The 24,767-nt window shown below is 47.5% G+C and overlaps 2 protein-coding genes across 3 annotated transcripts in view; both read right to left on the bottom strand.

Moving 5' to 3' along the window:
* LOC136640533 (zinc finger protein 271-like) overlaps positions 1-13,076 on the bottom strand; it is a 37,389-nt gene extending 24,313 nt beyond the window's left edge. The window contains exons 1-4 of the mRNA XM_066615688.1: positions 13,021-13,076; positions 9,500-10,375; positions 8,136-8,250; positions 4,004-4,972 (exon numbers count right to left, since the gene is read on the bottom strand). Coding sequence (XP_066471785.1) covers positions 4,004-4,972; positions 8,136-8,250; positions 9,500-10,321 — 1,906 coding nt within the window. The 5' untranslated portion in view covers positions 10,322-10,375; positions 13,021-13,076. The remainder of the gene's footprint in view (positions 1-4,003; positions 4,973-8,135; positions 8,251-9,499; positions 10,376-13,020) is intronic.
* Positions 13,077-17,472: 4,396 nt separating this feature from the next.
* On the bottom strand, positions 17,473-23,955 carry LOC136640368 (zinc finger protein ZFP2-like). Of its 2 annotated transcripts, none has more exons than XM_066615446.1 (3): positions 23,170-23,955; positions 21,710-21,839; positions 17,473-20,015 (listed from the first exon to the last, which is right to left on the bottom strand). In XM_066615446.1, exons 1-3 carry the CDS (start codon positions 23,938-23,940, stop codon positions 18,688-18,690), a joined length of 2,229 nt encoding a protein of 742 aa, XP_066471543.1. In that variant the 5' UTR covers positions 23,941-23,955; the 3' UTR covers positions 17,473-18,687. The 2 variants fall into 2 exon arrangements, with proteins under 2 accessions (XP_066471543.1, XP_066471544.1); XM_066615447.1 differs by having other exon boundaries at positions 17,473-20,012.
* Positions 23,956-24,767: the final 812 nt, after the last annotated feature.

The raw sequence follows: 24,767 nt of genomic DNA, 5'->3' as shown, positions 1-24,767 counted from the left end.
TTCAAATTTTAAATGTAAATTAATTCTTTTTTCCCCTGGCCCCTGACACAGTGTCAGAGAGATGATGTGGCCCTCCTGCCAAAAACTTTGGACACCCCTGACCTACACCAATAGCTTCAATATCACATTTGAGAACATAACCTGCAACATGGGATCCAATTTTCATTTTTCACATCCAAGTCCCCTTTTCCCTTTCCCCCATGTGTTTCTCTTTCCCTCACTGCATTTTTCAGGGCCAATCTGTATTCCAAAAGTAATTAATTGGTCCTGCTCCTCAGAGAACTCTGGGAATTGTGGTTACATGGTAGGCAGCTCTAACAGACAGTTCTTGGCACCTACAACCAACTACACTTCTCAGTACTTTGTAGGGCAGATCTCCTCCTCCTCCTCCTTTCTCTCTCCCTGTCCTCAGTCTTTCTACTTTTGCCACTGGTACACTCCAATTTAGACCAAGATATACCAACCACTAGCTGAAGTCTGATAATCCACACGATTCACTGGATTTCATTCCCTCCCCTATTCCAGGTTTTCAAGTCAGGGATTCTCTCCTGAACGGGACTGGGATTTGTACTTCCCATAGTTGGAATTAAAAAGCACAATAGCCCCACCAGAGAAAACAAAAGGAGGGGGGACAAATAAGAACATAAGAACAGCCCCACTGGATCAGGCCAAAGGCCCATCTAGTCCAGCTTCCTGTATCTCACAGTGGCCCACCAAATGCCCCAGGGAGCACACAAGACAACAAGAGACCTCATCCTGGTGCCCTCCCCTGCATCTGGCATTCTGACATAGCCCATTTCTAAAATCAGGAGGTCTAAAATCTGTCTGCAACAGTATCTTCCTGCTTTGGTTTGCTTGTATCTCTGGTAGCTCGTGACAATTCACCAATCCAATGAAGCTGCACTTCAGCCAAGCCAACCTTTCTCTTCCCTTAAGAACATAAGGAGAGCCCCACTGGATCAGGCCAAAGGCCCATCTAGTCCAGCTTCCTGTATCTCACAGTGGCCCACCAAATGCTCCAGGGAGCACACAAGAAAACAGGCACAACCTGCACAGGCGGTGCCCTCCCCTGCATCTGGCAATCAGAGGCACCCTGCCTCTGGAAGAGGAGTCACCTTAGAGACCAGCTGGCATGGCACCAGCTGACCTCCATGAGAATGCAGGGAGCCTTAACTGCTACTGTTTCTAGGGATTGACCACTGGATGACGTTGTCACTGACAGACAAAGATATTGAGCATTTTTTTTAAAGACAACAACTCTAATAATATATAGCGTTTCTGCAGCACTTTCTGCACATGGAAGCACTCCAGTTTTGATGACATTCTTACAACAACCCTGAAAGGTAAGCAGGTGTTATTATTACTCCCAGTTGCAGGTGGGACTGAGAGGGCATGGCTAATCTAAGGCCACTTACTGAGTTCATGGCAGGAGCAAGATTCAAAACAACAAAGTTCTGACTTGCAGTCCAGAGCCTTAGGCCCAAACCACCTTTGCAGGCACCCACACATTAATGGGCATTTTCCATAGAATAAGCCCACATTAGAAAGCAATACACTCAGGTGGGCTTCCTGGTCCTGTGGCATGTATTTTGTGCCACAGAATATCCAAGAATCTCTTCCCCACTCGCCTCCCCCATAATCTGTGAATTTATTACCTTCTAAGCGGGTTTCAAAAAAATTATGGTTGCAAAACCCACATGGATCTCAGAACCAGAACTCAGAACCAGAAAATGGATGCATTTTAAGTGAGACCTACCTGGGGAGCCTGTCTTCACCCTCAACTCTTCCTCTTCATGTTTTCAGCTTTATGGGTCAGCCATCTCTCCTCTTGCTTGAGACAAGTAGGAGAGACAGCAGTAAGTGTCTTTTGCTTGAATTTTTGCTCTAACTGTTTAGGATCTGGGGAAGGAGACAGAAGGAGGGGGAAGCTAACAGTGCCTCGATCCTCTTTCCCCTGGGCAGGGGAGGAGGTGCCATCTGTTTATGTTACTCTATGTATGCCTACCCAGTAGTAAGTCGCAAAGTGTTCAAGAAGGCGTACTTCCAGGAAAGTGTGCACAGGATGGCAGCCCAAGTTGCATAGTAGTGGGTGCAAATAAGAGGGATGATGAAACTGATATATTTTTGTCTGCTTGCTTGAGTGTGGGAAGGTACCTGTCTTGGGGCATGATGCCTGCCTGCTCACTTGGAAGCTCAAACAAGTGAGTCAGCCCTGTGAACACTGGCAACCAGCACGGGAATCCTGCTGTCACTGCCGTCAGAAGGGCAAACCCTCAAGGGAAAGCTCTTACCCCTTTCTCTCTGAGGCTGCTGAGACACACAGGCACAGAAAGTCTGCCAAGAGGTGATTGGCAATGCTAGAGGAAGATGAGTACAAGAAAAAACCTCAAAGAAAACATGAAATACATGTGAATGTGGAGTTCCCAATCCCATGTGAGTTGAAACTCCCAAACGCATTTTCTCATGGAATAACTGGACGTTCAGTTCTGGTCTCAGTCTCTATGCTACACCAGCTCTATTGAATTAAGGAAAAAAATGACCAAGCATGTTTGTAGACCATCTAGATCTCTGGTTCTCAAACCTTTAGCACCAGGACCAACTTTTTAGAATGAGAATCTGTCAGGACCCACCAGAAGTGATGTCATGATGGGAAATGACATCATCAAGCAGGAAACTTTTTTACAATCCTACCCACATGTATCCAGGAGCAAGCCCCATTGACTATCATTGTTAAAAGCATATACAGAGTAGCCTGTTAAAAGTACAGGTTTCTAACCTTTCCCCAAATGTAGTCAACATACAATGGTAGCATCATCTAATAAGGGGTGTCCAAACATTTTGGCAAGAGGGCCACATGATCTCTCTGACAGTGTTGGTGGCTGGGAAAAAAATTAATTTACATTTAAAATTTGAATAAATTTACATAAATGAATATATTAGAGATGGAACTTATATGAAGGAATGAAGGTCTTGCAGTAGCTCAAGTAGCCTATAAAAGGTCTTGCACAAAGCAAGGCCAGCCTATCCTTTGCTGCCGCCGCTGCATCACAGACATGAAACAGCAAGTAGTGGAGGGAGCCCTCGTCCCACAGTTCAGGTGAGAGGTCCAACAGTCGTCCTCACACTGAGAGCAGCTGTGTTGGGTCGGCATGGGCTCCAGCAAGTCTCTGGAGGGCCAGAGGCTCACTGGAGACTGGGGGCTCCCGGAGGGCTGGATTGGGAACCCCTAAAGGCTGCAAGTGGCTCTCAGGCCGGGGTTTGGGCACCCCTGGTCTAATATATTAAAAATAAAATATTGAAATGAATGGGGACTATAGAAATGGGCTATGTCAGAATGCCAGATGCAAGCAAGGGCACCAGGATGCAGGTCTCTTGTTATCTGGTGTGCTCCCTAGGGGGCATTTGGTGGGCCGCTGTGAGATACAGGAAGCTGGACTAGATGGGCCTATGGTCTGATCCAGCGGGACTATTCTTATGTTCAATGGGACCCACCTGAAATTGACCCACCTAGTGGGTCCCAACCCACAGTTTGAGAAACACTGATCTAGATCGATACACATTTCTGCTAGGGTGAATAAAGAAGGGAAAGGATGCAAAGACTCTGATAGGTGTTGAGGTCCTACAGTTTGTGAATTATGATTTTCCCCCATGTTTATTTACGTAAACTTATCTCCTGCTTTTAGAGGGACTTTGTTGTCTCCCATCCAAGGGGCTGAGCAGGTCAGCATCTACTTAGCACAGCTTATGTTGTCATATCAGGGGCTCCCAGTCCACCCACTGCACCCCAAAATGACTTGTGTGTGTGTTTTTTTTTTTTTTGGAAAGTGTCCTTCTGCAGCGATACTCTTGTGTCTAACTGAGTTGGTGCTCTCTCAGGACAGTTTATTCCCTCACCAGAGAAGTGCACAGTTTCATTCTCAGAATGGTTTTGCTGGCTGATTTCTTGTACAGCCAGAATTGACAGCCAACGCTTTCCCCGAGGATTTTCACATGGTTTCTCTGGTGTGGATCCTCTTATGACTAATAAGGCGGGAGTTCTGGCTAAAGCCTTTCCCACAAAAGGAGCACTCGTATGGCTTCTCTCCTGTGTGCGTCCTCTCATGCACGATGAGGTTTGAGCTCCGGCTGAAACTCTTCCCGCAGCTTGCACATCGATAGGGTTTTTCTCCAGTGTGGGTTCGGGTGTGTGCCAGGAGGTTGGAGCTCTGGCAGAAGCTTATCCCACAAACACTGCATTTGTATGGCTTCTCCCCCGTGTGGGTCCTCTCGTGCGTAATGAGCTCGGAGCTCTCAATGAAGCGCTTCCCACACTCCGCACACTGGTACGGTTTTTCCCCTGTGTGGATTTTTTGATGCCTAATAAGGAGTGAGCGCAAACTGAAAGATTTCCTACACTCGGGGCACTGGTAAGGCTTCTCCCCTGTGTGGATCCGCCTGTGACTGATGAGCTGTGAACTGCGTGAGAAGCTCTCCCCACAGTCTAAGCATTTGTACGGCTTCTCTCCTGTGTGGGTTCTCTGGTGATTGATGAGGTTCGAGCTGCGGGTGAAGCCTTTCCCACACTCTGAGCACTTGTACGGTTTCTCACCAGCATGGGTTCTCTGGTGGCTAATAAGGTTTGAGCTCCGCGAGAAGCTCTTCCCACAGTCTGAGCAATCATATATTTTCACACCAGGAATGGTTCCCTCATGCCCAGGGTCAGGACACAGGTCCAAGATGTCTTCCATCTCTTCATCACATTGACCCTTCATCACATTAAGATAGCCACCATCATTCCCTCGTCCACAAACAGCCAATGTATTCAGTCTCACCCCTTTATGCAGTTCCTGCTTCTTCGCTATTCTACCCAGATTCTTAGAAGCTTCCCCCTCTTTATCATGTTGGACCACATTTTCCTTGGTCTGTTTCGGTAACATCACTTGCTCACTTCTTTTAAGTAGGGAGCTCTTTTCATTCTCACTTCTCCACCCATCTAGAAGAAAACACAGTCACGTTAAGCCTTGTTCTGCAAAAAGAGCTGGAATTTCAGAGGGGAATTAATCTGATATTACTTAATCAGTCTGGTCTCAACTGGATTTAAATGCCTAAGGGCACAATCCTAACCAGGTCTACTCAGAAGTAAGTCCTATTTTTGTTCAATGGGGCTTACTTTCAGGAAAGTGTGGTTAAGATTGCAGCTTAACCCGTTTTTGCCCAGTCCATTGGTGTACACCAGCAGTTTTCAATCCCTCAGGTGTGCTGCTGGGCCAGAGGAGGCAGGCAGCAGGCAGCGATCCTCCTTTACCTGAAAGTAAGCCCCATTGACTATTATGGGGCTTACTTCTGAATAGACACACCTAGGATTGGGTATCAAGTCCCTTGTCTGCCCTGCGTGCTGATTGGTCAGTCAGAAAAGCCTGGAGGAGGTCTGGGCAGAGTGAGAAGGAGGGAGCCGGGGCAGGCAAGCAGGTAGGAAGCCAGGGAGTCTGCTGAGGCTACCAGCCTAAGAATGGGCTGGCTGAAGTCCCTTTTCCTTGCCACAGTTGCCTGCAGCTCCCCAAATCAACCCTCCCTGCCTTGCCTTTGCCTTTCAGAGGAGGGGCCTTGGGCCACAATTCTATCCACACTATCCTGGGAGTAAGCCCCATTGACTATAATGGGACTTCCTTCTGAGTAGACATGCCTGGGTTGGGCTCTCAGGATCCTCTCCTAGCCCCACTTTCCTGGGAGTAAGCTCCATTGACTATAATGGGACTTCCTTCTGAGTAGACATGCCTGGGTTGGGCTCTCAGGATCCTCTCCTAGCCCCACCTTCCTGGGAGTAAGCCCCATTGACTATAATGGGACTTACTTCTGAGTAGACATGCCTGGGCTGGGCTCTCAGGATCCTCTCCTAGCCCCACTTTCCTGGGAGTAAGCTCCATTGACTATAATGGAACTTACTTATGAGTAGGCATGCCTGAGCTGGGTTGGTCTGGGCTCTCAAGTTCCTCTCCTAGCCCCACTTTCCTGGGAGTAAGCCCCATTGACTACAATGGGACTTACTTCTGAGTAGATATGCCTCTGGAGGGACAGTAGGAGAGGTGCTAACTGCAATTATGAGATGGGGGGATGTGGCTGTGGGGGGGGGGGAGAAGGACAGAGAAGTGCCAATTGCCTGCTCCTGTATTTGAGAAAAAAGAATGCAACCAAAAGCCCAATCCTAGGCATGTCTACTCAGAAGTAAGTCCCACAGGCACATTCCCCCCCCAGTGCCCCCCCAGTCTTTGGCTGCAATCCTAACCACACTTTCCTGAGAGTAAGCCCCATTGAACAAAATAGGACTTACTTCTGAGTAGACCTGGTTAGGCTTGTGCCTTTTGTCATGTAATGATTTAATTGTATTAATTATATTTAATTAATTATATTAATTAAAAATTAATTGTAGTAATTTAATGTAAGTAAAAAACTGGGAGTGTGCCTTGACAATTTTAGTGCCTTGACAGTGTGCCCTGAGCTGAAAAAGGTTGAAAATGGCTGGTGTATGCATTTGTTCCCCGTTGCGTATATGCAACACTGGGCAGAAATGGCTTTAAAATCCAGATCTCCATTCAGGCATTGCCAAATGGATTTATTTCCTCTCTGCTCCCCTTCCCTTCTGCATCTGTGACAGCAATACTTTTAGTGCTGGTTGGCTGAGCTTGGAAAGCACAGAATGTGAACAAACTTTTCAAATACTCGGAGAACAAAAATATAAGAATATTTGTAGTGCACCTTTTGTGAAGGAAGGCAGAGTTTAGCCTGATGGGGATTAAAACCTGACACAAGCTCTTGGGACAGGTATGGCATTGTGGGCAGGCAGAAGACTGGCACCAGAAAAGAGAGTGCAGATTAGGCATCACACTGAGAAACAAGAACCCATGGGAGAAGGAGAAGGAAGCTTGAGGTAGACTGCAGAGGAGATCAAACCACATGCACCAAAATAATAACCATTTGGATACCATTTTTAAGCATTCAAAGTGCCTTACATGCAATATCCTGCTCATAAAAACCCTATTATTATCATCCCCACAGCACAGATGAAAAAGGCTGAGAGGTTTGACTAACATCACCCACAGAATTCACAGGAGCAGGGAACTTTGAAACAGGAACTTCCCGGTTCAGTTTTGGTCACACCAGTTCTCTACAATTGGGATGTCTTAAAAATTAAGGCAATAACTGCTTCAAACAGTAGTTGTGAAACCATGAGACAGCCTAAGGGGGGGACACAGTCCTGGGAAAGGAGAATATACCTGCAGCAGGCAGAGACACTGTTCTCCCAGGAGTAGATGTTCAGCATTCTCCCATATAGAATTGCTCCACCATTTTCACAGGCCTGGCAGGTTGGGACATGCAAAAGGATCTTTCCAGTGGTCGCACCCACCATGTGAAACTCCCTGTCATGGGAGGTCCATTTTCCTTCCTCATTGCTGTTCTACAGCTGTTAGTTACTCAGATTTTCTGTTTTGTTTTTTCTCTAGATTTAACTTATTTACTGTGAGGTGTTACTCTTCCACGTTTAGTAATCAGATTTTTTTTGTTAATTATGAAACAATTTTCTTGATATTCATTACGTTTGCTGCTTTGAGTGCCTCTTCAGAAGGGAAAAGTGGGAAATAAATCTATACACACAAATACAGGTGGCGCCATTTAATCCCTGTTGTTATGTGATTAGGCCATTAAGTGAACATTCATTCCAATCTATTGCCTTTGTTGTGTAAACAGACACTCCCTGCCAGACACTCACTGGCTGCACAGGCTATTGGCGATAGATTGCCTCTTGTTTGCATTAAGAGCCTCTCTGCTGTGTAAGCACTTTGCTGCAGGCTATGGGAGACAGCATTGCCTCTTTAAGAGCATCTTTACTGTGCTTTGACCACCATCATAAATGCGGTCCGTCGTTAAACAAACGGTTGTTGAGCGGCGCATGCCTGTACTTGCTTTTGCTACTCCTAGGACGAATCAGGGAGTTACAGAGGGCACTGATGATTCAATGGCTGCAGAAAATAAATTTCCTGCTTCTGAGACATCACCAAGCATTTCCCACGCACTTCCAAGCTTGTTCTCACAGCCCGAAAGGCCGAAAAACATCAGATCTGAAGTTCTTGTGAGACTGAGTTTTGCACTAGCATCCTTACCTGCCAAACCGCTCACCCTGTCGCCCATCCTGCGGAGATGCATCTGCCACGCATCGGAAAACATCAATTCTGCTGCAGGGAAATCCACGGTCCTCATCCCCAACGGCCCTGGGACCTACAACAGCAGCAGTGAGGATCGCGTTCAGCGCAGGGTGGCAGGGCTGAAAAGGTAAAAGCTACAGGCAAGGGCTGGATTCTACACCCCTCCCTGCCATTTCCCAAATCCCTCCATGCCCTTGTACATCAGTGGGTTGAGACGTGTACCTTGCCACACATACACTGATCATGTACCTGAGCCAGAAGCATAGAGCTGTGCAGGCTGCAGGCAGCTCCATCCTCAATGGATCTCATTCTCATATAGAAATGTAGCACTGTCCCTCCAGGGCACCACTGTCTTAAACAGCTGGTGTAACCCTGCAGCAGACAAAGCAGCCCATCTAGGCAGCCAGCCACATTCTAGGGAGGAAAAATGGGAGGAAAGAAGGGAAGAGATAAAAGGATGGGGGGGGCTAGTGCCCCCTATGCAGTCCCAAACCTTTGCCAGCCTTTTGCTAGTCACATATAAACGCCACTTCTCTGCTTGTAACACTCTAGAGCAGGGGTGCCCAAACCCCGGCCCGGGAGCCACTTGCGGCCTTCGGGGCTCCCAATCCAGCCCTCAGGGAGCCCCCAGTCTCCAAAGAGCCTCTGGCCCTCCGGAGACTTGCTGGAGCCTGTGCTGGCCCGATGCAACTGCTCTCAGTGTGAGGGTGACTGTTCAACCTCTCCCGTGAGCTGTGGGATGAGGGCTACCTCCACTACTTGCTGTTTCACGTATGTGATGGAGCAGCGGCAGCGAAGGAAAGGCCAGCCTTGCTTTGTGCAAGGCCTCTTAGAGGCCTTGAGCTACTGCAAGACCTTCATTCCTTCATATAAGTTCCATCTCTAATATATTCATTTATGTACATTTATTAAAATTTTAAATGTAAATTAATTCTTTTTTTTCCCTGCACAGTGTCGGAGAGATGATGTGGCCCTCCTGGCAAAATGTTTGGACACCCCTGCTCTAGAGTGACCAAGAATCAGGAGTGGAGGAGGGAAGGGGTATGCAGGTGGGAGATGAGCTAAACGCTCATAGATCCAATTTGGTTCTCCACAACAAAACAAACAGGATCTCTCACTGAGGTTGCATGGGGCATGCTTAGTCCTCCCCCTAAAGAACGGAATGGCTCCAATACATATCTATTGAAATAAAGGAGTGTTGTGTTCGGGGAGGACATGCTTGTAGTGTGGCCTTCAAGCTGGGCAGCCTAGCTTTGGACCCTCGAATCAGGCGCCCATCAGAAACAATGGATCTCTCTCTCATTAGGGCAAAACACTCTCACCTCCAATTCCTGCCCCTCGGCCTCTTGCCACCTCAACAGGAAGTCCTCCGCCAGGGATGCTGCTTGGGTGCACGTCTCTGGGTGGTGTTCCCTGACCCAGCTCTGCATGTCCAGTGGCAGGATGGTCAGGAATTGCTCCAGGATGACCAGCTCCAAGACCTGCTCCTCCATGGGTGTTTTTGGCTTCAGCCACTGCTGGCAAAGTGCCCGGAGTCTTGAACAAACCTCATGGGGCCCCTCAACCTTTTGGGAGCACAGTTGCAAGTCTTGGCTTTTTGCACTAATGGAGTCTTTTCTAGCCTTGCAGGAGGAACCCATTTCACTGGTATCCACACTGCTCAGGGCCTGCTCTGCTTCTCTCCCAAGAGCCGGGATGAGATGGGTCACCCACTCTCCTCGACCCCACCGGCAGGCGTTGCCGGCTCCTTCAAATGAGGCAAGGAAGGCTTTGGTGTCAGTCCACGACGGGTGTCCTGGCGTTGGCGAGTCTTCAAGTCGTGAGCGAAGGGATGGGGTGGCCTTCAAGAACTCTTGCCACTGGGCTTCCCAATGTTCTGTCAGGTCATCATCTGGTTCCTGTTTCACCTGAGGTGATGCTGACCATCTGAGCAAGTCCACAGCATGTTGGACAACTTGAGGATTTTCTTCCTCCTTTTCCTCCTCCTCCTCCAGTGCTTTCAACTCATCACCCGAGTCACGTCCCTCTGGATCCAGAGCTTCCATTTCCACTTCTAGCTGCATTTCCTTCTCAAATGCTGCTTGGTCCTGTTCTTCTGCCGACACCTGTTCTGATGCCATCTTTTTCTTTCCAGGAAGAGACATTCCTTATCCCAGCAATTTTCAACCTTGTTCATCTCATGGTACACTGACAAGGCTCTAAAATTATCAAGGCACACCATCAGTTTTTTTTACAATTGACAAGGCACACCACACTGCCGGTGGGGGGGGCTCGCATCCCCCAATGGCCCCACTAATAAATGACCCTCCCTCACGCTCCCATGGCACATCTGGAGACCATTCACAGCACACTGGTTGAAGATCGCTGCCCTATTCATTCTTTACATGTCTTATTTACAATTTCGAAGCCCCGAGTCAAGCTGACAGCTGCTAGCTGCTCTTAAAACGTCATTGTGAACCACAAACCATGGGGCTTCATAGCCCACACTCCATCCATGGCTTACCTGTGATTAAAATTTGTTCAGCAGGATGGCCCTGTACAGTGGATGAAACTTTCCAGTTTGGTGCTGGTTTGGAGACTAATGAAAGCAAGGCTGTGGTTCATGACATCACCGAACTACAAGAATGAGTTCTATCTGCCAGCAAAAAATATACTTTTTTCTCTGCGTGCATTGTGTTAAAAAAACTACATTGTGTAGAGAGATCCACTATACATATAGTATAAAGTCATACATGGTGAATTACTTTTAGCCTTCTGTTTTGACATATTGTTCACATTCATTAAAACAATCATCCCTGTATCAAGTTGATGATGTGGTGATGGATGGGGCCCAGGGGCTGTAACACCCACTGCCCCCAGGGAGGGAGAAGGTGGCGGGCCACCTCCCTCAGCTCCGGAATGTGTATAAAGTTTTTAGAGAGCAGTATAGAAATATATTAAATAAACTGGAGATTGGTGGAGGGTGTCCATCTCTGCCTGCTTGGTTCCAATGCTTGGATTGGATAAGGGAGAGGGGGACAGAGGGACAAGGAAACACGGAAGGGAGCTGAGCTAGAACAAGGGAAAGTGGGAGAAATGCCAGTGGGTAAGGTCGGGCATTTGGCATGCCAGCTCAGGAAGACTTGGGCTGGCCCTAGGATGGACACATCATACAAACTGCCCAGAGATCCCTGGAGAAAGGACACGATAAAAATGTATTAACAATGACAACAACAACACTTCAGTAGTGTAGCCAGAGGGGGGCAAAAATGCTAAGTACTACAGGTGCCGCAATGTGCCCTATAAGCTGCCCCTCCCACTTGCTGTTAGAGCCATTCTGGGCAGCAATGAGTGGGCAACGTTTGGTTCAACGTGCACCTGAGCATTGCCGCTGCTGCCCGGAATGACTCCGATAGTGTGAAGGGGGGGAGCTTACGTGATGTGTTGTGACACCTGCAGTATTTATCATTTTGTCACCGTCCTCAGCTATGTTACTGCAACACTTCATGCATCTCTCGAAGCAGGCTGTAGCAGAAGCGGGCCACAGCTCACGCTGTTGAAAATGTGTTTGTTTTTAAGGCATTCCAAGATGCTTCATTATATTTTGTTGCAACAGACTCACACCGCTACCCCTTCTGGAAAAATCTGTGCACAATATCCATTATATCTATATTTGAAGGGAGGCTACAGCAAGAACTTTCAAGGTCTGCATAGAGTTGCACAGAACATACTGAACTCAGTAGAACTCAGTACAGCTCAGAACCCACTGAACTCAGTAGACCTTAACTGTGAACATAAAACCTGAAGTATTTATCTCTCTAGCTGGGTACTGTCTACCCTGGGTACAGAATCTCTTCCATCACCTGCTACCCTGTTCCTTTTGACTGGTGACATCAGGGCGTGAACTCAGGACCTTCTCACCCAAAGCATGCGCTAGTCTCCCACTGATCTAGGTCCTTCCTCTGAAGTAAACACGCCTAGAAGCTAGTGGCTAGAGGGGGTGCAAAGCCATTCCAGGTGGGTGGGAGCAAAACGAACCGCTTTCATTCCATGGTCACATCTGTTTAGCTCCCAACACCCAGAATGGATCTGGAGGGGAGGGAGAGGGGCTGCTTGCATGCCGCTGGGAGGCTCCCTACAAAACTTAGTACTTTGCACCCCCTCTAGCTACGCCACTGCTAGAAGCATCAGTTGCATTGACTGTCTTTTGTTTCTCTTGTTAAACAGACTGCCATCCTACGACCAAGACAGACACAGATTGAGGCTGCATAAGAACATAAGAGTCCTGCTGGATCAATCAGGCCAAAGGCCCATCTAATCCAGCTTCCTGTAACTCACAGTGGCCCACCAGATGCTTCAGGGAGCCTGCAAGGCGACTAGAGACCTGCCTCCTGTGCCCTCCCTTCCATCAGGTATTCTGAGATCATCAAAAATCAGGAGGTTGCACATCCCCATCAGGGCTTGTCACCTGCAGTGGACTTTTCCTCCAGAAATTTGTCCAATCCCCTTTTAAAGGCATCTTGGGCAGACATCATCTCCACATTCTGTGGCAAGGAGTTCCACAGACTAATGACACGCCCTTCAGGAACGAGCCCCATTGAGCTGGCTGAGGTTTACTTCCGAGTAAGCCCCTTGCAACGTGGGATCTGGGGAGCTCCCCTCCTTCCACGGACCCCCAATGCGCACAAAGGGAAGGGGCGAAAGCAGCCCCCCACGCCTGCTTTTGTCTGCAGGGCGCTTTCCTGGCAGCCCCCGCCCAGAGAAGCAGCTGCGCTGGGCGTGGGAACCAGCAGCCTCTTTTTCCCACGCCTGAGCGCTCGGCGCCTCTGGCCGCCCTGCTCAGGGGAGCCTCCCCGCCCCTTACCTCCTTAGGGGGGATCGCAGACCGGTGGGGTCCCCAAACTCCAGGTGCCACTTTCCCACCCGGAGGGGGCAGGGCAGGAAGGAGCCTTTTCAGAAGTGGGACCAGTGCCTCTCTAGGAAAGGAGGCTCTTTCTGGTTAACTCCTTCAGGCACGCAGAGCCACAGGAATGCATGCAGTGGTTCCCAAACTGGGGGTCGGGACCCACTGGTGGGTCACGATCTGATTTTTGGTGGGTCACCAAAGAGTGATGGAAGGATCAGATGACTAATTGCCTCAAGCCCTGAGGCTGGTCAAAAGTCAGATCCTGTAAATGCTAATTACCGGGCAAAGAGCTCAGCTCCTGAAGTTTGCAAGGTAGTTGCTAATCGCTTTTGCTGGCTATTATTACTTATAAATAAATATTTATTTATTTAATTTTATTTATTTATTTATTTAGATAAATATTTATTTATAAGTATTACTTGTAAGTAATTTACTTGTTTATAAGTAATATTTCTTATAAATATTTCTTAAAGAAAATATTATTTCTTTCTAGGTCTCCTTTTTGAAAAGTCTTGTAAACCTAGGTGGGTCCCTATAGAGCAGTGGTTCCCACACATTTAGCACCGGGACCCACTTTTTAGAATGAGAATCTGCAGGGATCCACCAGAAGTGATGTCATGACTGGAAGTGACATCATCAAACAGGAAAATTTTAAACAATCCTAGGCTGTAATCCTACCCACACTTACCCAGGAGTAAGTCCCATTCACTATCATTGTTAAAAGCATATATAGAGTAGCTTGTTAAAAGTATAGGTCTGTAACATTTCCCCAAATGCTGTCACATACCATGGTAGCATTGTCGTATATATTAAAAATAAAATATTGAAATGAATGGGGACCCACTTGAAATTGGTTCACGACCCACTTAGTGGGTCCCGACCCACATTTTGAGAAACACTGCTATAGAGTGTCCTTTTATAAAGTGGGTGCTAAAATGTTTGGGAACCACTGACGGTAAAGCGGTGGTTCCCAAACTTTTTAGCACCAAGACCACGGTGACCAGATGACATAACCACAAAAGAGGACAAGGCACCCCACAGTGTAGAACATCCAAGAGAACATGACAAAATAAAAACTAAAAACACTTGTATATTGATTTCTTGTGGCTCATTTAAACACTATATTACTTATTATTAAATTTAAAACTATATTACATATAATTTATTGATTCCAAGAAGGCTCTGCGCTGCCTGCTCACTGGGGAAAGGAGGACATTTCTTTTCCAGGACATCAGGCTAAAATAGAGGACATGTCCTGGAAAAAGGAGGGCATCTGGTCACATTGACCAGGACCCACTTTTTAAAAGACAATCTATCATGACCCACGTAGCCTTATTAGAAAAAAAAGAGAAAATATTTTTATTAATGAATAATAAATTATTAAGTAATGATATTAGGGTCCTGTGCTCCTGAGGCTAGTGGAGATCTTACATATAGTGTGTGTGAGTGTAGACGTTTGCTACACTTGCCTAGGCATGGAGCTCAAGGACTGTTCCGCCAAACATTTTCAGTCATTCTAGGGAACCCAGAAAGCTGAACTGCAGAGCAAGATGTCCAGTTAGGGACATCCAGGCCAGAAAAAAGCTGAAACTGGCTTCACACTTGATCTACAGCATGCTAAATACTAGAGAAATACTAGAGAAATGTATTTACACATTTACAAATGTGACATTGTGATTTGGGGGTATGAAGATGACCTCACATCACAGGTGAGCGTTCTAGCCACAAGATGGTTGGTCTCTCCATCTGGATTGCCCACTGCTGCAATTTTCTTCTGCAAACTGGGCAAGGGTGCTTGTAAAGTTTAAAGAAAAATAAAATTTCAGAAACTTTTCACAGCCCATCAAAAATCATCTTGAGACCCACTGGGGAGTCTCAACCCACAGTTTGGGAAATGCTGGTGTAGCACAATTTTATGCGGCTACACTCAAGTAAATCCCACTGTGGTTGCTTCCAGGGAAGACAGTAGGATTGCACTGCTAAAATGAATTATTAGAATTAACAATTTAACTCTTGATCTCCCCGCAGGGGGTTTGCCTTTTGTATTGATATTTAAATCTTTTAATTTAACTTTATTAAAAGGCTTTCTCATCCATCCCCACCCAATGCTGGCCCATCCATGAGGTCTGCTGAGGTGGTTGCCTCAGGCAGGAGATTGGCAGAAGGCAACCTCCCCACCAGGCCCACTTGCTACCTCTGCTCCCCCTTCTATTCCTTGGACTGGAAGACACTCTTTGTGTGTTTTGTTGCATTTGTATCTCTGTTTCATTTGAATGTCGGTGCTCTTTCATTTGGGTTTTCAATTTGACAGCAGTGGAAAAATCCATTACGGGGTACAAGCCATGATGTGCATGCGCAACCTCCTGATTTTAGAAATGGGTTATGTCAGAATGCCAATGCAAGGGAGGGCACCAGGATGAGGTCTCTTGTTATCTGGTGTGCTCCCTGGGCATTTGGTGGGCCGCTGTGAGATACAGGAAGCAGGACTAGATGGGCCTATGGCCTGATCCAGTGGGGCTGTTCTTATGTTCTTAACTACAATTCCCAGGAGGCCTTGCAGGTCTCTTGTTATCTGGCGTGCTCCTTGGGACATTTGGTGGGCCGCTGTGAGATACAGGAAGCTGGACTAGATGGGCCTATGGCCTGATCCAGTGGGGCTGTTCTTATGTTCTTAACTACAATTCCCAGAAAGCCTTGCAGGTCTCTTGTTATCTGGTGTGCTCCCTGGGGCATTTGGTGGGGCTGCTGTGAGATGCAGGAAGCTGGACTAGATGGGCCTATGGCCTGATCCAGTGGGGCTGTTCTTATGTTCTTAACTACAATTCCCAGGAGGCCTTGCAGGTCTCTTGTTATCTGGCGTGCTCCTTGGGACATTTGGTGGGCCGCTGTGAGATACAGGAAGCTGGACTAGATGGGCCTATGGCCTGATCCAGTGGGGCTGTTCTTATGTTCTTAACTACAATTCCCAGAAAGCCTTGCAGGTCTCTTGTTATCTGGTGTGCTCCCTGGGGCATTTGGTGGGGCTGCTGTGAGATGCAGGAAGCTGGACTAGATGGGCCTATGGCCTGATCCAGTGGGGCTGTTCTTATGTTCTTATGGGGCGGTGGTGCCAGATCACAACCAAACCTCAAGGTGCCTGAAGTAGCATGCCAAGTGTTGTCCTCTGACCTGGTGAGGTGCCGGTCTCTGCTCCTCCGGCTCCCTGGAGGACTTTTCCTCCAGGCTTGCTCTTGTCCCCCATTCCCCTCTTTCTTTCTTTTCCATTCCAGAGGCATGCAAGCTAAGGAGTTGGGGGTTCTGAGGTGTGATTTGAAGGAAGTGAGGGAGTGCAACACCTTATTTCATAGTGCAACACCATAATAGCGAAGAACTGTCCCAGGGGTCCTCCTTCCACATTGCCGGGTATTCCAGTGCCTCCACCCTGTCATGCACATGACATTCCCAGGAACAGTGCTCAACCACAAAGGCGCACCTCATCACAGGTGCACGAGAAAATGCTGCACGAATCAGACTGCTATTAGACCATCTCTAGTTCAATACTGGCTACACTGACTGGAAGTGGATCTCCAGGGTTTCAGTCAACCCAGAGATGTCACGAGCTGGACCTGGGACCTCATGCATCCAAGAGGTGCTCTGCCTTTGCACCACAGTCACATGGGGTGAAGCAGGTGGAGGGGGAGAGGCAAGGTCCAGCAGGAATAATCCATGTGAATGCAAAGCTCCAAAGAAAGACCTGCTTCTCCTCTGCTTTCGATTGTCAATATTTAATAAATAAATAAACCCAGCCCCACATTTTGCATAAAGGATTGTTTTTATTTTAAATTAGTAACTGCAAGGATGGAAATCGCAAGCTTCTGGTAGGAGTCTGGTTTTATGAGGACAACAAGCCAGACCAGGGATGTCAAACTTGTTTCATACAGAGGGCCAAAGTCAGCATTCAGGGCTCCTGCTGGGGCAGGAAGTGACATCATGAAGCAGAAATTGACATCATTAAGCAACTGATGGTCAGAAATCAACACTTTGTTCTCACATAGAAACTCCTTAGCTGAAAATGACAGAAGATAAAATATGCAAACCTTGATCATATTTCAAGATATGGAAAAGCCCAATTTTCACATGGGCTGCCTTTTCAGCAGTAACATCTCAGCATTGCTCAGCAGCTGAGAACCTGAGGGCCAGATAAAAAGCTTCTGGGGGCTGTATTCGGCCCCCGGGCCTTATGTTTGAGACCCCTAAGCTAGACTGTAAGTGCCACATGACGGATTTAGTCAGATGAAATCTAGCTATATAGGCTTGTTCTCTTCCAATCTTGTGATGAAGTACTTCTTCAGGAAAGTCTCCAGAAGAGACACACACTCTCTCTCTCTCTCTCTCTCTCTCTCTCTCTCTCTCTCTCTCTCACACACACACACACACACACACACACACACACTCACTAGACAAGTTACTGCTGGATCTTTTGTTGAACTGACCCGACATTCTTTTCCTAAAAGCAAAGAGATTGAGTCCTTAGGTTATTATAAATAGGACAGCCAGTAATTATGTGAAAATCCCCAACTACATTTTCATCACAAATACAGAATCTCAGATGGAATGGAAACAACCTCATGAAACTGAACAGTGTGTTCGTTTTTAAAAGTCACATGTTAAATAGGCTGCCCTATGAAGGTCTGATATACAGGAACGCTAAAATGTAAACATGTAATGTCCTCTGAAAGTTTTTAGGATGAGTAAGCTTTGGGAAAATTCCGCTAGATTACACAGAAAGCCCTTTCACCCATTTTCATGAATGTCTCCATCACCCCACCTGCAATGGCATCAAAATGAGGAGATGAGAAACCATAAAATTTTATCGGCAGTGGGAAAAACTCCTGAAGAATCCCACTAGTTTTCTAGCGATGTTCATATTGATGGAAAAAGAAGTGCATCTGAACCAGTTACTGGCCTGATGCAACTGCTCTCAGCGTGAAGGCCACCTCTCGCGTGAGCTGTGGGTCAAGGGCTCCCTCTGGTGCTTGCTGTTTCATGTCTGTGATGCAGCTGCAGCAGCGAAGGAAAGGCCAGCCTTGCTTTGTGCAAGGCCTTTCGTAGGCCTTGAGCTATTGCAAGACCTTCATTCATTCATATGAGTTCCATCTCTAATATATTCATTTATGTAAATTTATTCAAATTTGAAATGCAAATTCTTTTTTTTTACCCAGCCCCAGTGTCAAAGAGATGATGTGGCCCTCCTGCCAAAATGTTTGGACACCCCTAGTCTAGACACACATACAAGCAAGGGGAGGTGTTGAAGTATAATGGAAGATAAAACCAAGTTAAGAAAATGGGAACTCAACATTAGAGATTACAAAGCAAACATCTAGATTACAGGAACACAAATATCACATTGTTGGAATAAACTTTCATCTGATGGACATTTTGTTGTTCATGATGCGAAGGATCATGGATCACCCATAATCCTCGTTCAAGCCCTGAGAAAAGACAATCAGTTGGTTAAAGGAGCCCAACATTCTGCCCTCTGCATGAAATTGTCTCTTTAAGTTTTTCTGTTTTATGTGCAACAACCTGCAATCCAGAGGTGAAAACTGAATTTCCTCCTGGTTCCCCCAACCCAGATCAGAACATCTAAAAGTTTTCTGCCATGTGGGTTCTCTCATGCTTCGTAAGTTTTGATCTCTGACTATAGCTTTTCCCACACGCTGAGCATTGGTAGGGCTTCTCACCAGTGTGAGTCCTCATATGTAAAGTGAGCCCGGAACTCTGACTGAAGCCCTTCCCGCAAGCTGGACACGCATAGGGTCTCTCTCCAGTGTGGGTCCTCTCATGTTTGATAAGGCCCGAGTGGTGCCGGAAGCTTCTCCCACAAATTGAGCACTTATAAGGCTTCTCGCCTGTGTGAGTTCTCTCATGTGCAATGAGAGTGGAGTTGTGACCGAAGGATCGCCCACATTCTGAACACGTATATGGTTTCTCTCCAGTGTGGGTGATTTCGTGCCTCACAAGGTCAGAGCTGCGAAGAAAACTCTTCCCACAGTCTGAGCAGCGGAATGGCTTCACTCCTGTGTGAGTTCTTTCGTGCAGGATCAGGTTGGACCTCTGACTGAAGCTTTTCCCACAATCTGCACATTCATATGGCCTCTCTCCTGTGTGGATTCTCTTGTGAAAGCGAAGACCGGAGCTCTTGCTGAAGCTCTTCCCGCAGGTTGGGCACTGATAAGGCTTCTCTCCGGCGTGGCTTCCCTGTTCCAGGGCAGGAGGACGGCAGGTCTGATGGGGCTTTTTTCCACACTCAAGGGGCAACTGCAGCCCTTCTCTGGTGTGTGTTCGCTCATGTTTCATAAGGTTTGAATAGAGGCTGAAGCTTTCCCCACAGGTTAAACAGGTGTACAGTTTCTCTCCTGGATGCATTTTTTCATGCTGTAGTGCCAAACCCACATCAACGTTTCCCTGACAACCGGAGCATTTGTGAGGGTCCTCTCTCACACAGATTTGCTCATGTTCAACTGGGCTCAAGCTGCAAAGGAAGCTTTGCCTGCAATTTGAACAGCAGCACACTTGCTCGCCAGCAGGAGCTTTCTGTTGATGAACAAGGTCAGCTCTCTGACCAGGCGACTCTTTGGAGTCTGAGCGTTTATGAGGCCTGCCCTCTGCGTCGATTAAGAAATCCGAGCTGTCACCAAAATCACTCCCATCCTCAGCACAGAGTTCTGGGACCCCAAATGTGTGCCTGATGGGCAGGTCTTCATGCTCATCCCTACCTCCTCCCAAGAGGAACAAACCAGTTCTTCTCACTGGGCTGCCTTCCTTCTTCCTCTTTGACCCATGTTGCTTCTCTGAGGTCCTTTCTGACTTTGGATGTGGAGAGATCTTTTCTTCTCTTCTATCAACATCTGCATGAGAGTTTCCCAGTGACAAAGCTTCCTTGTTTTCTCCCAGCCCCTCATCCTCACCTGCTGAAAGCAAGTCAGAGATCAATATGAGTCACAACCTGTCAGGATCCTTTCCACCTACCTGTACAGATGGTAGGTAAGAAATGATCTATTTTCATTTCTTAATTGATATGTGTAGCAGCGCTATGCTACTTTGGGAAGCACCCAAGGCTTAGAGCCTTGTTGCTTGATGGAGATGCCAGGGGCAGAGGCACTCTGAGGGTTGAGGAAAGGAGCAAAGAATGAGACTGCAGACAGGATTCAAAGGTAGATGCAGGAAGGAAGTTGGAAGGAGCAAGGGATAGACTGGGGACTGATTCTTGCCTAGCTTCCTCCAAGCTTTTTATTCACTCTTAAATTCATGAAGCAATACCGTACAATACTGAGGGTTACTGATAAGCTTCTAGCTACAACTAGCTGGCTCTAGCTAACCACAACACATTCCTAGATCTGACTGCTTCTCCTTTTCTCTAATGCTGTTTACAGCACTGGGCTTGGACACTCAGCATAATTCCAAGGCTAGCAGAGTGTGCTCTGCACAACGCAGGCATGCCTGCTGTTGTTGCCAAATATGCCAAAGCATTTCAAAGCCCAGCGCTTCTGCTCTATGCTACAGATGTGGTGTTGTCAGTGGATATGACTCTTGACAAAGTAAAAGAGGGAAGAAGGAGCTTACAATTTAGCATTCAGTAGAAGCAGCACTAGGAGCCCAAGCACTTGGGACACTGGTGGAAAAGAGGACTTAACACCATTGACACTCCCCAACTCCCCCCCTCCTTTTCTGCTCTCAGCATCTCTCTTTGGAGGAGAGATGAACTGAATTTGTGCTGTGATGCATTTATTGAATTGTTGACTTTGTTTAGGAATCACGCCTAAAATCTTTGGCATGCCAAGTGTGGTTGTGGCTGCTGAGCCACAGCCCTTCCACTTACAAACTGATTCATTTTCATTTATTTTTCACATTCTTACACCACCCTTCCTCCAAGGAACTCAGGGCGTGTACATGGCTCCTTTTTTCTTCCTTCCTTTTGACCTCAACAGCCCTGCGAGGCAGATGAGGCTGAGAGCGTGTGACTGGCACAAGGTCACCCAGGAAGCTTCACAGAGTAGGGATTTGAACCTGGATCTTCCAAGTCCAACTCCCCAACCACTACACCAGCATGGCCAATGAATTAAATAATCTGCAGTCAGCGGCCATCTCCAGGTCTACCCAATGACTGGCAGTAGCAGCTCTCCAACATCCATGGCAGAAGGAGGCCTTTCCCAGCTCTGCTGCCAGAGATTCTTTTAAATTGCAATGCCAGGTACTAAACATGGGATCTACTGATGGCAAAGAATGGGCTTGACATTCCCAAAACATCCTTAAAAATAAAAAATTTTATTGTGGTTACATGCCACTAATATCAGTGCTGGCACCATGTTGATGTATTGGGTGCTACAACTGTTGCTGGAACTAAAGGTCCAGTGATCAGCCTAGCCTGGTCGGCCTTTCTGTTTGGCCCCTAGTGAATGCCCAATCTGGCTGACCTCTGCTGTCACCTCTCTGCCTAATATTGTGACTTGATTCCTATCGTTTGCGTTCACAAATAAACAACAATATATGATCATCCTAAACTTTTTGTGCTGGATTGTCTTGGGCTCAAGAGCGGGATGTGAATTTTGCATCCAGATAATATCCCAATCAGAAAGAAGAAACATCACACTGCCTGAGCACTTACTAATCAAGCTTGTATTTTCTCGGTAGCTTCCTTGCTCAACAACACTATCCAGCTGTGCCTGCCTGGAATCCGAGAGGATCTGGTCTTCCTCGGGAGAATTTGAGGCTCCCTCTTCAAACACTCCCAGCACCTGCAACAAGGACCCCACAGTAAGAGCAAGAAATGGGACAGAAAAGGCAAGGGGGTGCTTAAAACTTGCAGAGACGTTGGTTCCAATTCTCAGAGCCATGAAACTCATTGGTGACACTGGTCTAGTCTCTCTCTTTCAGTCTAATCTACCTCACAGACAGGACACCCAAAGTATCACTCTACTTGCTTTCTTGGGACCTAGAAGCTTGTTTCTTTTTATGTGACAGACTCTAATGGTGCTACATTATATGTAGTTAGCGTGTAAATGAGCTGGAATCCTCAGTGTGTATACACTGCTGAAACAGAGACGCCTGCGTTGGCTTGGTCATGTCATGAGAATGGGAGATGGTCGGATCCCAAAGGATCTCCTCTATTGAGAACTTGTGCAGGGAAAGCGCCCTACTGGTAGACCACAGCTGTGATACAAGGACATCTGCAAGAGGGATCTGAAAGCCTTAGGAATGAACCTCAACAGATAGGAAACCTTGGCCTCTGAACATTCTGCTTGGAGGCAGGCTGTGCAGCATGGCCTTTTCCAGTTTGAAGAGACACTTGGCCAACAGACTGAGGCAAAGAGGCAAAGAAGGAAGACCCATAGACAGGGAGACAGACCAGGGACAGACTGCACTTGCTCCCAGTGTGGAAGGGATTGTCACTCCTGAATCGGCTTTTTCAGCCACACTAGACGCTGTGCCAGAACCACCATTCAGAGCACGATACCAGAGTCTTCCGAGACTGAAGGTTGCCAACAACAGCGTGTATATTTATGTTGAGTATACCCCAGCCTTCCTCTAAGACAGTGGTCTCCAAACCACGGCTGCCCAGTGCAACTATCTGACAAGACGGACTGGAAAGATAACAGGCAGCAGCATGTTAAGCACTAGGAACGGTAAGCACCATGCATGACAGGGCTTTTTCCAGGGACAGGTTCCAGTCTGCGGCCCAGGGTTTGGCACCCTCTGCTCTAAGAGCTGAGCATGACAAACGGGGTTCCCCCTCCCACTCAGTCCTCCCAACAAACCTGTGTTTGCAACTGGTCCAGCACTCTGACCAGTACACCACACTGGTAGAAACAACAGACAAGTATTATTATTGGAATGGCAGATTGGTTAAGGGGCTGAGCTACCAGCCAAGAAGTCCCAATAGGAAGACCCCATCCCTGCCATGAGATAAATTAAGTGGCCTTGGGTAAGTCACTCTGTTGGCTGCAGCACTACACACACACACACCCTTTCTCCAGTGTGGATTCTGGATTCTTCTCTAAGCACAATGTACACTCAAATCCAGACTCCATCTCCACTTTCCTGCAGCAGAGTCTCTCGGTCCCTCACCTGCTCTTCCTGCCTCTCATCCTCTTGCTGCCGCAGCAGGAATTCCTCTGCCAGGGCCACCGCCTGGCCGCAGGTCTCCGGCCCGCCTTCTCTGACCCAGTTCTGCATGTCTTCAGGAAGGACAGCCAGGAACTGCTCCAGGATGACCAGCTCCAAAATCTGCTCCTTGGTGCATCTATCGGGCTTCAGCCATTGGTAGCAAAACTCCCGGAGCTGGCCACAAACCTCTCGGGGCCCTTCAGCTTCCTCAAAACCGAAATGCCTGAACCGCTGGCGCTGCCACTCCCGACAGCTGGCCTCGCCTCGCAGGATGGCAGCTCTCATTTTCCCACAAGTCTCTCTGAAATCAAGGCTGTTCAAGGCCTCCTCAGCTTCTCCAAGGCCAGGGACCAAGCGCGTTGCCCACTGGCTGGCCTCATCCGCTCCCTCAAAACGGGCTAGAAAAGATCTGATATCCTCCCATGATTCTTTCAGTTCTGGGCTGTTCCAGCTTGAACAAGGAGCCTGTTTTCCCTGTGGTGACTCCTGCCAGTGGCATTCTTGACTCTGGAGCAAGCCCTCCTCTGGCTCCTCTTTCACTTGCAGGGTTGTGACCCTTTTCAGTAGTCTTCTAACACTCCCAGAATGGACCCCTTTATGAGGTGTTTTTCTCTCTCTTTCCAATCTCACCGTTTGTTTGGAGGCTGCCAGACTCTGCATCTCCATTTGCTCTGATCGCCCCCCTTGTCCCATATTAGCCTGGCTTCTCACGATTATCTGCTTGTCAGCCATTTTCTTTCCCAGTCTAGGTGACAGCCTCATTCACACTCAAGCCTGCCTCCACTCCTCTCCTCCTTAATTGCAAGCAATGGAGATGCAATTTTTGTTCTCAGGCTTTTAGGCATGAGCCGTGTCCTTCAAAGGGTTTGGTCTCAGAATCTTGGTCTTGGGTTCTCTTGGAACTGCTTTCCTGAGGAGGCAACACGGACATTGAATCAAATCACTGTATTGTGAAATTGCAAAACCTCAGCACCGCAGCTCCCCTGGTCAGCCCAAACAAGCCAGACCACCATGTGCCACAAGTACAGGACGAGGGCCCTATGCAAACCATCCAGAAGTTAGTGAAGCCATATGTGAAAGGGAAAATAAATGCAAGTCTTTTCTGTCACTGGATTTTGCAATCAGTCAGACCCTATACACAACCCTTGTAGACCTTGGGAGCAGGGTAGGCCTCAGACCTCCTGGTACCTGAACTGGCATGCCATATGCTGAGCCCCCCATACCTGGCGACATCCTCTCAGATGCTCTAGCCCAGTGGTTCCCAAACTGTGAGCCATGGCTCCTCAGGGAGCCTCAGAAACCAGACAGGGGGGCTGCGAAATCCTCACCAAAAACCCACTGCGCTATACAATGTATTGTATAGTATACATCAGGGGTGTCAAACTCATTTCAAACCAAGGGCCGAATAGCATTTTTGATGCCTGCTAAGGGCCGGAAGTAATGTCAAAAGGCAGGAAATGATGTAATTAAACAGGTCATAACCAAAAATAAGCACTTTTTCTCACTTAGGACCTCATTATCTGTAAATGACAGAAGAGAAAATATGCAGTTCTTGATCA

This window comes from Tiliqua scincoides, chromosome 2, assembly GCF_035046505.1.
Source record: "Tiliqua scincoides isolate rTilSci1 chromosome 2, rTilSci1.hap2, whole genome shotgun sequence".
NCBI lineage: Eukaryota > Metazoa > Chordata > Lepidosauria > Squamata > Scincidae > Tiliqua > Tiliqua scincoides.
Note: the sequence above shows the minus strand (reverse complement) of the source record. Positions and strands in the feature narration are given on the sequence as shown.